This window comes from Aedes aegypti, chromosome 3 (genome assembly GCF_002204515.2).
Source record: "Aedes aegypti strain LVP_AGWG chromosome 3, AaegL5.0 Primary Assembly, whole genome shotgun sequence".
Classification (NCBI taxonomy): Eukaryota; Metazoa; Arthropoda; class Insecta; order Diptera; family Culicidae; genus Aedes; species Aedes aegypti.
The window spans coordinates 380,724,952-380,742,036 of NC_035109.1; the positions used below are offsets into that span (position 1 = coordinate 380,724,952).

General features: G+C 40.0%; 1 protein-coding gene across 4 annotated transcripts in view; it reads right to left on the reverse strand.

The window, feature by feature from the left end:
* Positions 1-2,560: 2,560 nt before the first annotated feature.
* LOC5571923 (MAP kinase-activated protein kinase 2) overlaps positions 2,561-17,085 on the reverse strand; it is a 58,656-nt gene continuing 44,131 nt past the window's right edge. For 3 of the 4 annotated variants that reach the window (XM_021852946.1, XM_021852947.1, XM_021852948.1), the window contains exons 6-8: positions 4,225-4,435; positions 4,019-4,150; positions 2,561-3,941 (exon numbers count right to left, since the gene is read on the reverse strand). In XM_021852946.1, coding sequence (XP_021708638.1) covers positions 3,858-3,941; positions 4,019-4,150; positions 4,225-4,435 — 427 coding nt within the window. In that variant the 3' untranslated portion in view covers positions 2,561-3,857. The remainder of the gene's footprint in view (positions 3,942-4,018; positions 4,151-4,224; positions 4,436-17,085) is intronic. The other variant, XM_021852949.1, reaches the window with a different exon arrangement.

Sequence of the window (17,085 nt, forward strand, 5' to 3'; positions counted from 1 at the left end):
GGGCGGATAGGAGTGACCCACAACCAGTGCCGTAGCGTGCGGTTGGCCAGGTTGGCACCCGCCAAGGGCGCAAGCCTTAAGGGGGCGCCAACACGCGTGACACAAATGGTAAAGTTTGAAAATACATATTGAATTCAAACACAATCTCTATGAATCACAATATGGATCCTGAAAGAAATTTTCATGAAATACTGAGCATGAATCTAACATAGTATTTGACTGGATTCAACCAAAAAAATGTCGAGATTCTCAAATAATCAAGGTCTTCTATATAAACTATGTGTGGTTATGATAGAACGCTTTGCGGTTCACCGACACTTTTGAACTTTTTAAACCATCTTGATGACATATTTAATCCAGGGTGTGGTTTTCTAAGAAATTAACAAATCCGCACAGCATTCTGCGAATTATTCTTCCCAAATCAGTGGTACATTTTTAATAACACTTAAACATATTGTACGCTAGCTGATAGCCATTTGATTTTACAAAAAAAATTGAATCAGTAGGATTGATATACTCATTTTTGGTTTTCAGAAAGCTATAGATGACGTAACCCATCGTACCTTTCCTTAAAAATTCATTTAAAATTACTTTTTTAAATGATACTTTATGAAAATGTCTTGGCCAAGACAACGTGAATTGAAAAAAAATCTTTTTAGCACTAATTTTTTTTTTATGAAAAATGATTTTTTTTATTTACATTTTTAACACTTCAGTAGTCGTGCTGTTGTATTTTGTACAACTCTGTTAAGAAAAGCTCGCAAGCCTTATACGGCAGCAGTGTGGTGAAAAGTGTAACACATAAGCGTATGGCTTTGGTTTTTTTCAAGGTTGTACTATTAGTGTCATATGATATAAATATCGGATAAAGAAGCTTTTATTTTTTTTAATCAATATTTTTAAAATGTTTAGAAGAATTTTTCTTTAAATAAACATTTTACTAAAATTGCCACCAAAAAATTGTTAGAACACCGATTTTTCATATTTGTTTCTTATTATATAAATTGTAATATTCTTGGGAATTTTTCAAATAACATTTAGGATAGATAGCAAAATATAGCATAGACTAAAAACACTTCAATTATTGCACATCCATAAGGAATACACGGGTTGTTCAATAATTGGCACGTTTTTAGTCTGTGCAATAGTTGGCAATCTGCCCTAATAGAAAAAAGAATTTGCGTTTTGTCCTGCAGGAATTAACTCAATAATCAAATATGTTCTAAATTTCTAGCACCCTACGATTCTTTTCTAATGAATTCTAATGATATAGTTCGCGTTAACTCTCACCATGTTAAATAGATGTGTACAGTTTTGATTGAGAGGCGCTTAAATGGAAGGGCGCCATGAACCCACGCTACGGCTCTGCCCACAACATGCGATTTTACAAATTCAACTTCCAGGAAAATGTCTAAATTTTTCTAAAATATTCATAGAATCCCCAAAAAGTAGTTTTACTCCTGGGGTGCATATTACCCCTGATGCCCTTATTATAAGCTTTAACATCAATAACTATGAGAAATACTTCACTCTTGAAAGAACAGCCTATGATCAAAAGAAGGAAAAATCTCTTATGAAAATTTAGGCAAGTTTAATGCATATAATAGTTTTATCAGGACAACTACAAAGAACTTCCGATTATTTAAAGAAGGTAAAATTCCCAATTAAAATATAAGCTGAACTATTTTCAATAGTAATGAAACCAGTATAACTCGAATGAATAGTCTATGTGCAAAAGAAGGAAAAAATCTGATGAGATCAATAAAACACTTGAAACCTTATTATACCTTTGGTAATCCAGAGGCGAATTAACCGTCACCTCAGAATCTTGACGCGATGTAAAGAGTTCACAACTTCGTCCTGAATTAACGGGTTGATTTTATCATTCTCTTAGAGCTCTTACAGAGCATATAAAATCAAATATAAAACGTGTATTTATATAGAAAGAAAAAGTGCATCGTTTTTTAGTTGTTTTTGATTAACTTGGAAGCTTCTGAAAGAAATTCACCATCTTTTTCTTTATCGGTATTTCGTCTATTAGTAAGCGATATCACCGGATTGGAAGTCAACATAAGTCGTATAAAATACATCTACAAAGTTTACAGTCCGATTGAATTCGGTGGTATGATTTAACCGGATTCTTCTGATGGATTCATATCGCACTTATTGGCTTCTTCGGCGGCTTGCCAGAGAAGAGAATAAATAAATTATTATAGAACAGATTCAGCTGTTACTAAAATAAAACAGTAATAAAATGCTAAAATCTTCAATTTAAGTATGTACAGAAAATATATTGAAATTATGCCAAATGTCCGTTATGCCAAATGACCCTCATCTTTCACTTAGTTAAAAATTATGCCAAATGTCCGTTATGCCAAATGACCGTTATGCCAAATGTCCTTTATGCCAAATGGCGTTATGCCAAATGACCTTATGCCAAATGGCTTTATGCCAAATGGCCCGCTCCCGGTGAAAGTGGCACTTTGACGAACACCCGAAACTCACAAGGCCTGAGCGAAGCATATACTGTTTAGTGAAATATTTGATTCTGTACAAATTATTGTCCAAAATAATGAAATGAACTGCTTACTTCTCCTGTGGATCGCAATGCAGTAGTTTGAGTCTAGAAGCCTTGGAATCACTCAAAAATGATAATACTAACTAAGTAGGAAAAAACATACAGTACCAGACAAAAGTATATCGCTTAGAATTATTTGTCTGTATTGAATCGGGAGAAACAAAGACATCGATGGTTTTATCGTTCGAGTATAATAGATTATGAAAGTTGAACTGTTTTTCATAACTCAAAAGTCAATTCTAAACGTAAATTATACCTATTTGAATCATATAAAATAAACCTGTTATAATCAAAATTTAAATGCACCGACAGTAAAAAACGAGATGCGATACTTTCATCCGGTACTATATCATTTGATTGTTGGAAAGTTAATTGTCTTAGCACATATACTTAGTGATGTTTTTGATTATACATTCAATGAATTTAAACAAAATAAATCATTGCACGTAATAGATACGTTACTTTCTACGTATATCTTAAACTTAGCCTAATACGTTGCAGTAGTTACGTCTTTCATAAAGTCAAAAAACTAAAAATAACTATCGAAAAATACGTTCAAATTGATTAAAACATCATAATGCACGGTAAAAGCTATTGTCTCTTCAGATTAGTAAAAAAAATCAGCTGTAAAAACGTGTCTCCTTATTACGTTCTCTGCTTTCCCCAGAAAATTTGGCCACCTCTTACGGATTGCAGTTGGGCCCAAACAACCACAGCGACTAATAGTTCATCACTTTTTCTGCTAACCTTTCCTATGTATAACAGTTAAAACGTTTGAACTCTCTGCTTCCTACGACGACGGCTCATATTACGAAACTCGGCTGAACCACACGCACACTCAATCTATGACTCGCTCTCGCTATCGGTTTCCCGATTCTAGCATGTACCTTTTGTGATCTAAGGACTACTCATCGTTTGCTACGCAAACAATCGTCTAATGATAATAAATAGCAATATGCACTTTCCTCAACCTTACAAACTATGCCACGACCACCGTGCCTCTGTTCCTTACAGTATGTACAAAACTAAAAGAATTGTTTCCTCGTCATCTAGTAAAATCACGAATAAAAACCAACGATCGCGGTCATCTTGCTTGAGCTGCACAATGGAAACGGGTGTCACACGTGTACCACGTGGAACAATTCAACAATTTGCAGCATTTCAGGCGTAATAAGCAGCAGCATTGATTTCTTCAGTTATCCTTTTGCCGTATCTCAACCATGTGTCTGTTTTCCAGGAAATGTCCAGCAGGTGTGTTGTGGTGGAAGGCGTGCCTTGTTTAGTTCTTAACCTTATCCTCGCCCCGTTTCCTTCGCTTGTTCAGCAGGGCATTGTTCGAGCTGTCCAGATTTTTTATGTGCATCTTAAAAAAAATATGGAAATACATTATTAGGATTTGTAGCCTAAATCGTGTAAAACTTGATGGAACGGTAATTGAACTACCTGATCGTAGTCCACGCGCATGTTGGCTAGGGATCGCGTCATTTCTTCCTGCACTTCCGGCCAGGTTTCCTCACCTTCCTTTAGCACTCGACCTGTGTGCAGTGGCGTTTGGGGCACCTCAGTGTACAACTTTATGATACAAAAAAAACACAGTTTTACTCAATCTTATCACAAATTCGTCACCCATTGTCTCAACTACTTACTCGAACCCATGGATTGCGCATGACCTGATCGATGGTGAGCCGCTTCTCCGGCTCCACACTGAGCATGCCCTTGATGAGATCTTTGGCCGCTTGGCTGACGTTCTGCCATTCAGGGTTGGGGAAGTCGTACTGGCCGGTGCGGATGCGGGTCTTCATACCCGGGGAAATTGCCAAGCCGTGGTTGCTGTAGAATGGTGGGAAGCCACAAAGCCTGCGCACATAAATTACGCGCGAGATTGATTCAGTTAGTAAAGTTAAGTTAAATTTCGTTTCAACCCCTTTATCCCTTATCCTTATAAATTAAAAAATAAAACAATTTTTAACAAGTTTTGCTGTACCATATTTTGTTGGAACAATTACCGCCGTGCGGGGTGACATTGGGCCTAGGGGGTGACTTTGACCGCCTCTTTCGATGCATCTCATAGCTAGTAGGAACGCCAGAAAACTAATCTATGACCATCTATTGGCTATGTGTAACGTATTCTTCAAGCTTGACACATTGTTTTCATTATTCTGGCATTAGCTTGCTGTAAAAATATTGGCCCAAAGTCACCCTTATGGACCAATGTCACCCCGCACGACGGTACAGTTTTGAAATCTCTTTGTGTTTTTCTGTGGTTAAAACTACTGTTTTTTGCTATGGAATTTTCGAACAAATTATTACTTTTTTATGGTACAACCCACCACAATACTGTTACATTTGACAGAAATAATCTTCATAAATCTGATTTCGACTACAGAGATGGTAAAACCAAGCGTATTTCTGATCTACTTAAAATAGCCGGTGCACGCGGTTGGGTTAACCTCCTAGAATGGTAGTTTCTACCTCACTTTTTTGTGTGCATGAGCATGAACTTCCCCATTAAACATTTGACAGTTCAACAGCCGACTAAATTGGTTGAAAAATCGGTCAATTGTTGCACCGACGCTTATGGAAGTTTAACACAGCGATCAACTGACTAATCGCTAGATTAAATCGGGTGACCGAGGAAATCTGATGTTTAGTAAGACAACTTGCATGGATTTTACTTAAAATACCGATTTATCCATCTATTTAGTAGGATTGCGTCGGCCCACCCAATTAAATCGGGTGATATTCGGTTGATCCCTGTGTTAATCTTCCATATGCGTCGGTGCAACAATCGACCGATTTTTCAACCAATTTAGTCGGCTGTTGAACTGTCAAATGTTTAATGGGGTTGATTGACCGCCCGCAGATCCTACACGGAGAAATCAGACTACCCAAAAAACAAGTTCTTTTTACTCAAATTTGGGTAAACTGCATTTAGTTTTTACCCACGGTTGGATTGTTTTGCCTCTCTCGCAACAGCAATGTTGTCAAAAACAGAGAGAGACGCACCGACCCAGCATCGAAGTTCAATGGAATAAGCCAAATTTGGGTTCTTTCGAGTTTACCTAACGTTAAGTAGTTTTAACCCATCACGGAGACTTCGAAAGCTATCGCTAGGTAGATTTTTTTTTGCACTGAGTTGTTTGTTTTGCCGCTGTCAAATAGAAACAACCTTATGATAGGTATATATCAGGTAACCCAAATTTGGGTTATCCCACGGAAGAGCCGAATTGCGTCAAAAGAAGTCAAAGTTGGGTTGATTTGCGGCTCCGTGTACTCCGTTATTGCAAGAACTAGAAATCCTTTATAAGAGAGATTCGCGGAAGCTGACATTTCTGTCAAAGTGTGAGCCAATCGAGCAGCGAGAGCTGTCAAAGTGTGAGCCAAACGAACATGCGTTATGTTTGTTTTGAACTTTTCTTGAGGAGTAATGTAATCCGTTTGAAATTATTTCGGTAAAGTAATTCTGCATGAAGCAAAAAATGAAATGTTTTACTTTTTTGAATTTTTGTCAATGCGATTTTTAGTTTTTGATTTTTTCGGCTGGTTATTAGTTTTGATATGTAGCTCAAAGATCTATATCGAAACAAAATACACTTTATAGCAATGAGGAAGTCATGTCCGTGTTACAATATTATTCTCGACGCCGAGCAAAATAAGCACTGCTGATCTGTTGCCAAATCATTCCATTTTACTTCCGCTTATCTCTCTATAAAGGATCACTAACAAGAACCACTACACGCTTAAAAAAGAGTTCTGGAAAACGTGAACTGTCAAAAATACACCATGAACTACCATCATGTTTACGCAAAAACATGATCTAGTTCACGGTGTATAGGCCTTTTCATGTGACAGATCCGTCTATGCATTTGTTTACATCGGTGGAGGACCGGTGCTAACACGAGCCTGTCATTTTCACAGAAGAACTGTCAAAGTGCTTCCCGATCAGCTGATTTGAGACGTCATGTGAATAGGCCTATTTTTGCTTGTTGACGAGTTCACGTCTGCTGTTCACGGATACGAGATCGATTTTTTTTTCTGTGTATACTTGGACAAGGAACCAACGGCGGCTATTTGGGATTTTGGGGCCACCTTTCATTTGAGCTTAACAAACTGATTTTGAACTCGATAACCTTAGGGATGGTACACAAATTATGTCACGCTAAATTTCAAATTTTTCGACCCCCCCCCCCTTTGTCACACTTTTTATATGAGTCCTCCGAAAATTTTGTAAGGCTTGTCACGCTTGGCTTGACAACTTTTCCCCCTTCTTGGAGCGTGACGTAATTTGTGCATGACCCCTTAGGACCTTATAAAACATGCTTCAACTAGCCAGCACCGGGATTCTGGATTGTAGAAATATGCTTTGCATAAAGTTTTATTTTTTTTTCACAGCAGTATTGTATGCACGAGATTGTATAGATTCTAAACTAAATCTATATAAATAAAAATGGAATGGTGTTTGTATGTCACGAAATGGCTCACGAACGGGGCAACGTACTTGGATGATTCTATTTTCATTTTGTTCGTGAAGGGTTCCGACGTGTTTGTGTGTATAAAAGTTCCAGGATGTTCACCGGGAAAGTAGGAAAAACGGTACTGAACGAACTGTCATTTTGTATGGGACGATCCATGGACCAATGCACGAGTTCACTAATTTGACGTTTTAGCGGTGCCGAATTCACTTGTTTCCATGGTCAGATAAATAACACGGCACCGCTCAAACGTCAAATAGTAAACTCGTGCATCGGTCCATAGCGGTTTTCAACAGCCTACTTGATGGCAAGACGAAGTTTGCCGGGACCACTAGTTTCCAATAAAACAGTACTTATGGAGACTTACGGCTTCGGCACCATTCGACTATTATCGGCAACCAAATTTCAAACGTCAAATAGGGTGCAGAACCACTTGGGCACTTCCATGATTCACTTTGGTATGGGGAGTTTTTCACGACTGAATTTTCTCAAATTTTGCAGTAAAAAGCGCTTCATGACGACGCATATTGTGGCCAAATATGAGCTTTGTAGCTTTCGAAAAACCCCACTGCCGAAGTGAATCAAAAGTTCCAAGAATAGGATCCGGCTCCCTACACAGTATTTTTCTATCAAAACACACCAATGAAAATGTTCAGATGATTCTTTCCTCTGTCAGCTTCCCGCTGACGGAACAAACAATTTTGCCAGAGATTTCATCAGTTCAAATGAACACGCCTCAAAATGCGACTGATTTGGACCTGCCGAACACATTCGCCTGCAGCGCTTATGGGAAAGTAGCCGAAGAGAATGAGGCTGCCGACAATAGTCACACTGACAAGAGATGTTCGCAGCGTTGTAGATACGTTTCCAGAAAGATTTTAACAAGTCTGTCGGTGTGAATCGATAGATGATTGTGCAGCGCATGACATTAAACAAACAATTTGGCTGCTGATGTCCGAGAAAATTACAAAAGAAGCGCGACGTCGACTTAGACTGCCGAGAATACGTAAGTTCCCCTATATAAAACATCTAGGAATGGGGCAATATGGTCGTAGCCGGTCAAAGCTATCTTAAAACGAAAATAGACAATCAATACATGCCATTTTTGCAGTTTCATTGCAATATCGTCGCCGCACGTGATTTTAATTATAACTAGAATTTTGAACGACAATGTTTGAAAAATTAAGCTCTTAGAACCATGATTTATTGAGCTGTCAGCAAAACATACAATTTCATGATTAAAATCAGACTGCAATCCAGTTGTTGTACAAAAATCTCTCATACACGACGCATTTTACGTGCAGCTTGAACGCAATTACGACCAAGCCACGACGTCAAGATCATCAAAGGAGGTTTGAACGCTTAGGTTGGCCAGGAGGAGGAATTCAGACCGACGATTCGAAAGTTCAGCGCCCACCGGCTGACGAACGAGAATGGCCTACGACTGATAGATTTTGCCGCCTCCAATAATATGGCCATTCATGGCGCTTACATATGTGTTTATTCCTCGAGTGGCGTGAGGGGAGAATAGTCGTCTCACTTTGAGTGAGCGATTCCGACACTCGAATGCAGTGAGAATGGTCACTATGAATGAACTCAAGTGAACTCTCGCTGTATTCCGAGAGTCGGTGTTTATCGACTGTGGTCGTTGTCTCGTGACTTTTCCATCCCGACGAGAGTCGTAACGTCCTGGTCTATCGACTGACTAAGAAATGGATGTGAAGAAGCAAGTTTCATCAAAAAGTTTTGAATTCAGGCAAGTATTTATCAAGTAGGTAAATCTATTGGAGTATTCGGCCAAAATTTCACGTGGCCTCCCCCTGAGGGGACGACGCGCTGCACTTTTCTTCTTTCTAGCGCTACGTCCCAACTGGGACAGAGCCTGCTTCTTAGCTAGGTGTTCTAATGAGCACTTCGACAATTGGTCACTGAAAGCTTTCATAGCCAATTGACCATTTTTGCATGTGTATTTCATGTGGAAATCACAAATGCCCTGCAAATTTGAGAAAATTTCCTTCGCGAACAGATACTTGACCGGTGGGATTCGATTCGAACTCATGACACTCAGCTTGGTATTGATAAATAGATGCGCGTTAAACGCTACGGCTATTTGCCCCCCACACTTTTCTCATCCCATTTACTTGATTCTTATTGGGTACCATTCAAAAATGACGTCCGTCATTTGGGGGATGAGGAGGTCTCCGAATGTGTCTCATGTGCGTGTATTTAGTATTGGAACAATTTCGGAGGACTCATACAAAAAACGTGACATAAGTGGGGGAGGGGTCAAAAATGTTGAAATTTAGGCTCTAAGGGGTCATGCACAAATTACGTCACGCTCTGAGGGGGAGGGGCCAAGCCAAGCGTGACAAGCCTTACAAAAAATTCGGAGGACTCATACAAAAAACGTGACAAAGGGGGGGGGGTCAAAAAAGTTGAAATTTAGCGTGACATAATTTGTGTACCATCCCTAAGAGCCGATTTCTTCACCTTCGCTTAAGCTGTAAACCACGTTTACCCATATGTTTAAATTAGGTTTAAACAAAGATTTTGAAGAAACCGCTTATAAGGAAGGTTAATGATCATTTTTTGACTATCAATGGGGCCTTCCTTAGCCGAGTGGTTAGAGTCCGCGGCTACAAAGCAAAGCCATACTGAAGGTGTCTGGGTTCGATTCCCGGTCGGTCCAGGATCTTTTCGTAATGAGAATTTCCTTGATTTCCCTGGGCATAGAGTATAATCAATATACGAATATACGAATGCGAAAATGGCAACTTTGGCAAAGAAAGCTCTCAGTTAATAACTGTGGAAGTGCTAATAAGAACACTAAGCTGAGAAGCAGGCTCTGCCCCAGTGAGGACGTAATGCCAAGAAGAAGATGAAGAAGACTATCAATGGTTTCTGATTAACATGCATTGTATATTCTGCATCAAGCTATACATTGATGAGGAACTACTGTATAACTTCTCAATTTTATGAATACATGCTAACCAACAGATGTAATAGTATTTAAATTATTTCGAAAAAAAAAAAACTCTTTTCCATAAGGGGTAATGTAAAGTTTTTTTTTGATGATTTTTTTCTTTATATACTAAAAGAATCTTCAAAATTTATGAAATGTTGACTGAGAATCAGAAATTTGGGCAAAATATTATTAGAAGACAAATGTCTTGTTTTGTACTGGTCATTTGTTATAAAAAACTCAATGGTAATTTACTCATATTTTCAAATTCATGTTATTTCTAATAATTGTTTTGAAGGGTAGTACAGTTAACTCTCCCTTACTCGATATAGGGTTAGAGAACCATAGTAAAAGTTGGTTATCATGGCTACCTTGATGGTCCCTTGGATCGTATTTGCACTGGTTTTGTGCTCTGTAACTCGATACCTCCCTAACTCGATGGTCCCTTCAATATCGAGTTAGGAAGAGCTGACTGTAGTATGGATGAACCTCAATTCAACAGTGTATAACAATAATAAAAATAATTTAATCAGTTTCCAAATTGAGTAGTGCTCATCTTGCCCCGTCCTTCCCTACGTGTTTTCGAGAAATTTCTGGATAATTTTACCATGGGATTGACATGAAGTTAATTTTTGTTATGTTAAATAATTTATCAAAATTTAGAAGAGAATTAAAGAAATTCGGAAAAAGAATTGATTTGTTTTGTGAAATCTCTGAAAGAATTCATAGTTGAGTTTCTTCTTAAATTAATTCCCACTTAGAAAAAATCCTCAAAGAATCGTCGTTAAATCACTGGATGAATTTATAGAGAAATTATTTTATAAATACTATGGACCGATGCACGTGTTCACTAATGTGACGTTTGAGCGGTGCCAAATTCACTCGTTACCATAGCTACATAAATAACACGGCACCGCTCAATCTTCAAATAGTGAACTCGTGCATTGGTCCATGGAGAAATTCATCAAACAATTGTTTGGACAATTTCTGCATAAAAACATTCTTGAGGTATCCTTAGATAAATTACTGGTTGAATTTTAGTGGGAATGGGTTATCTGGTCATATTCGCATAATAGTCCCATGTATATAGGAAATATCATAGAACATGTGACTGTTATGCGAATATGTCGAGTCTGTTTGGACCCCTCAAATCTTATATATATTTTTTTAAATTGTTGTTATTTTTGGAATTTGTTTTTGCATTCCGCCATACAAACATTTTCGGGGTACGTTTTAGAAATTTTTCGTGCATAGATAATAGCGCTTCGCGTAACCATGTTATGAGTAGCGAATCCATTGTTACGAAGTATCACAAGATAAATAAACGTTAGAAGAAATACCATCAGTGCACCTGTATCCGCTCATGCCCCTATTTTCGCTCACTAGTGTAGAAATTGATTTTTCGTGTCAAAACCTACCATATATTCTAGCAATACTAACAATTTTCAAATGAAGTTGTCTGACATTATTTTCATTCGATAAAATAATTCTTTATATTGAAAACATAATATGTTTACCGTTAGCGGAAATAGGAACACTTAGATGCTTAAACAAATGCAATTAAATGTTTTTTATTAAAGTTTTTCAAATTATTTTTATTTTGCCGCTGATTACCTATACTTTGAGCTACATTGTGACATTGTGTATTGATCGACATAATAGTTATTTTATAATAAACATTTGAACACAAAACTTCCCTTAAATGAGCGGAATCTGGTGCACTGATGGTATATTAAAAGCTTCCTTTGGAAATATCGAAAAGAAAAAAAATATGAGAATTGCTTCAGTAGAATATATTTAAGCAACATCTGGTCATGCCACAAGATTGTTGAAGAAGTTATAGAGGATTTCGTGAAAAAAAAATGGCTTAGAAAATTTAAAAAATAGCAAATAAATCTCGGGATAATATCATGCGTCGGAATGATCGGAGAAATTACTGTAGTATTGGCTTATATTAAACATTAAATTTACTTTCAAAGAAGCCATAACGTGTTACTTAAGGTGAAGATGAATCAAAGCAAAACCTCAAATTTTCAAAAGCACAAATCTGGAGAACCGAACATTCGTTTAAGCTGAAAACATAATCGATTGGTCATTAGCTGGTGGTGACCAATCGATTGAGTTTTCAGCTCAAACAGGTGTTTGGTTCTCCAGATTTGTGCCCTTGAAAATTTGAAGTTTGGCTTCGATTCATTTTCACCTTAAGAAAAACCCGAGAAATCGTTTGAAAAAACTGCAGGAGTGATCTTAGTATGAAATGTTGGAGAAATTACTAATTAATATTCAAGGTGGACGTCATGAGAAATCCCAGGTCGAATTTATTGTAACATTCCTGGAAGTTCGTTTCCGTGTTTCCAACCTTCTTCTCCTTCGCTTGTTTTCTCCTTCTTGTTCGAGTTGATTGAAGATTCCTTGCACTCTGGTTCGCGGTTGTGGAAAAAGTGAGTGAAGATAAGATTTGAATTATCGCCGCCTACTAGATCGCATTACCTGGCTTGGGTTTGATGGTAGAATCATTGTACATAGAGTGCCACTGTCGCGAGTGTGTTTATGCAGTTCTGCAATATTATTCTGATCATGGCTAATAAGAGTAGTATACATAGAGATAATGTGTTTGTGGTTATACATTTATTAACTGTGAAGCGTTCAATCCTCAACATAAAGTATCGTTAGGAATTAAGATGTTATTCTTGTTTGGTCTATCGCTTCAACGTTCAAACACAGTTTACTCCACAGGTTAATAATGCTCGCCTTGCTTAGTTAGTTCTGCTTCTCAGATACTTCTCTACTTTCGAATGTGTTTTTGCTGTCTAAGTCTGTGTCGTCTATATGCTTGTACATATCCGGTGCTGAGAGTTTGGTAGCCGGCTTCCTTCATTTCGGCCTTGGGCTGCTGTGGCGGGGGTGGAGTTGCACCGTGTTGTGACTGATGGCGGGAAGGTTTGATGGAGTTACCCATTGAGGGTCCTACCATTACGGAGGAGGACTTTGGCGTTCGTCCCTTAGGTTCCTACTTCTTCGCCGGCTGATCGTTCGTTAGAAGGGTCGCAGCCGACAGGATCGCTTCCAGCTTGTCGATCTTGGCCATCCGGTCCATGGTGGTGTTGGACAGGATTTCGTCCATCAGCTGCATCGACTCGGTCAAGCTCGGCGTTTCGGAGTTCTTGGGTGAAAACGTGCCCGGTAGCGAGTTATCTGACGGCATGCTGTCCAGGCTCTGGTAGTCCTGCTCGATGACGTCACAATCATCGTCGGAGTCGCTCGCATCGCCACAGACCCGGTCGAAGTTCTCCAGCTTGTCTAGCTTCTTCGCCACTTTGTACGAGACGCGAAGTATTTCCTTCTCGTCTTCCGTCAGGTCCAGGTACCTCAGCAATTGAATCTCGCGATTACTCAGCACCACGTTCTTGCTGGCACCCTTTAGCTTCATCTTAAGGTCCTGGATCTCCGAGCGGACCTTGCGTTGCTTCTTGCGCATCTTGACGTCCACTGGGCAGATTAGCATTCAAATATGCTCAGTGCACAGCTCCGCGAGCAGCTCGCGGAATTCCGCCTTGACCGATGTGGCCATGTTTCAGCGAGACGTTTTTCACCTTGTAGACCTGCTTGTCCTGGTCCTGAAACTGGAGCACGGCGTGGGCCGACTGCGTATCGAACGCATTCTTCAGCAGTATTTGGAACTGGTTGAACAGATTCACCGAATCGTTCCGGCAGTCGTGTATCACCTTGATCACCTTCTCCGACTCGAGCACCTCTTTGATGCCACCGTGCGGCACCATGTCCGGATAGGACGCCACGTCGAAGATGAACGCCTCGTCCCGGGTCGTACCCAGCTGGATCATGATGATTTGGCCCCGCACGCCCAGATTGATGCCCTGGAGGATTTTATAGAGCAATTTCTGGGGTAAATGCTTAAAGCAAACCATATGGAAATGCCTCATGCATTTCCTGGAACAAATTCTGAAGAAATTCCACAACGCATCTCTTGAAGTATCACTGAAGAATTTTTGGAAGACTTGCTGGAGGAAGCACTACTTGATTTGAGGTGATTTGGTCACGGCCTTTTGGCGTCGTCGGTTCCATAATGCGTGCGCCTATACAATTTTGTTTTTGTTCCTATAAAGTACTAGTTATGTAATAATGTGAGCAAAAATAGCAAACATAAGCGCTTACCACAAGTCCGCAAATCAAATCCGTTGAAAATTTAGTTGAATAACAACTCTCAGATCGATTCTCGATTATAAACAGAAACATAAACAGCATAACATGCGATTAGGGCGAATTTGGTATAATCTTCACTCACAACAAAATATTAATTCGTGGTTATTTGAAACTGTTTTCGAAAACATGTTGCAATTAGATTTGATTCGATAGGTATTAAATTACACATCGATCAATCTCTGCAAAAGATGAATGGTTTACAAGGGACTAGACTTAAACCCTCAATGTTTACAAATTGGGTTCCGCCCTAATCGCAAGTAATGCAGCTTATTATGATTGACGTTTCTTCTGATGAACACATCTAAACGTGAGGTTCACTTCGTCACTCGAATGGAAATGAACTTCTCACCTCATTCGAGTCGACTCTCGGAATCGCAAAAAAGAGTTCATTCGAGAGCGAAGTGACCATTCTCGACTCCTCTCACTCCAGTCGTGGAATAAGCACAATAGACTCCGACCACTACCTGGTGATGGTGAACCTGCGCCCAAAACTATCCGTCATCAACGATGTACGGTACCGACGCCCGCCTAGGTACAATCTAGCTTAGCAACCGGATGTTGCCGATGCGTACGCGCAGCATCTTGAGGCAGCGATGCCGGATGAGGGCGAGCTCGATAGTCAAAGCAGCCATTAACGACGCTGCCAATATGTGGAACGGAGCTCAAGAAACGATTAGTTCGACGAGGAGTGCCAGGAGATTTTGGAGGAAAAGAATGCAGTGCGGGCTGCTGCAATGCTGCAGCATGGTACGTGGCAAAACGTGGAACGATACAGACTGAAGCGGAAACAGCAAACCCGCCTATTCCGGGACAAAAAGCGTCGCCTGGAAGAGGTAGAATGCCAAGAGATGGAGTTGCTGTACCGTTCTCAAGAAACGCGGAAGTTCTATCAGAAGCTCAACACACCCCGCAAAGATTTCGTGCCGCGAGCTGAAATGTGTCGGGATAAGGATGGGAGCATCTTGACGGACGGACGCGAGGTGATTGAAAGGTGAAAGCAGCAATACTATGAACACCTGAATGGCGCAGAGAACACAGGCACAGAAGGTCAGGATAGCGAAGGCGATGGCTACGTCAGCACAGCGGACAGTGGAAACCAACCACTCCCACGATAGAGGAAGTCAAGGATGCCATTCAATAGCTCGAAAACAACAAGGCCTTCGACATTAATGGTATATCGTAGCCGAACTCATCACGATGGGACCGGACAGGTTGGCCGCTTGTCTGCATCGCGATGCATCGGCTGATAGTCAGGATCTGGGAAACGGAACAGCTACCGGAGGAGTGAAAGCAAGGCGGTATATGCCCTATTTACAAGAAGGGCGACAAACTGGAGTGTAAAAATTATCGTGCAATCAGTATCCCAAACGCCGCCTACAAAGTACTATCCCAGATTCTCTTCCGTCGTCTATCACCTATAACAAACGAGTTTGCTGGAAGTTATCAAGCAAGTTACATCGACGGCCGCTCGACAACGGACCAGATCTTTTCCGTGCGGCAAATTCTCCAGAAATGCCGTGAGTACCAGGTCGCTACGCACCACCTGTTCATCGATTTCAAGGCGGCATACGATAGTAGGTATTGACAGTGTTTAGCTATGAAAGTTCATGGACGAGAACAGCCGGGAAGCTCACAAGATTGACTACGACAAGGCGATGGACTTTTGAGTATATTGTTCAATATTGCGCTTGAAGGTGTCATGCGGAGAGCCGGACTTAACAGTAGAGGCACGTTTTTTACGAGATCCGAACAATGTGTTTGCTTCGCGAACAGCATGGATATTATTATTAACATGGAGAAAATTTGAAACGGTGGCATATTTGTTCACCCGCCTGAAACGCGAAGCAAGGAGGACTTGCAAGCTCTTAAGGTTTTCGAACGCCAAGTGCTAAGGACGATCTTCGGCGGCGTGTAAGAGAACGGTGTGTGGCGGCGAAGAATAAACCACGAACTCGCCCAACTCTACGGCGAACCCAGAATCCTGAAGGTGGCTAAAGCTGGAAGGATAAGGTGGGCAGGGCATGTTGCAAGAATGCCAGACAACAGCCCTGTAAAGATGGTGTTCGCCACGAATCTGGTCGTAACAAGAAGGCGTGGAACTAGGTGGATTGATCAGGTGCACCAGGACATGGAGAGCGTGATTTGGCGAAAAATGGTTGGCGAGGTTTTATCAAGTTAGTTGATGTAAAACCAAATAAATAAATAAATAATAACACTACCAAAAGTATGGAATCCTTGCAATACCGAATATTGCAGCACTTTTAAGTTTAGAATCACCCAAAATCGAGTGATAAAAGTTTTTTTCAACAAAAATAAAAAAATAAGCCCCTGAGATTGTTTAAAGATGACCTCAAAAATACATTGATCTAGCACTTCGGAATCACGAGATAATATTAATTTTAGTTGATGCTAAACAGTGCTTTCAGTATAAGTGTTGCAATACGCGATTCCATACTTATTATAGTGTACATATTGTCTTTTTCTACATCATGTCAGGGGTCAAGTTAGGTGCGGTCAAACCACGGGTGTACCGGTATACAAATATCTGAGGAGCCCTTTGTGAAGACTTTTGTGAAGATCAAATGTGACTGTGTTTATGACTTATATAAGACAACTGATTATGCTTGTAGATCCTAAGGCCAACATGCTAAGTCTTTTAAGGACCTATAAAATCTGTAAGGTACCGCGGGGTAAGGGAAAATAACATATATGTTTTAGTGAATATGTAAACTTATCTTTCAAAATCCTGCGTTAACCTTTGAGGCCATTCATAACCTTACGATAAGAAAGAAATCCTGCGATCATTATAACATAATAGAGAGAAACATTGTTAACCTGTCAACTAACACTTC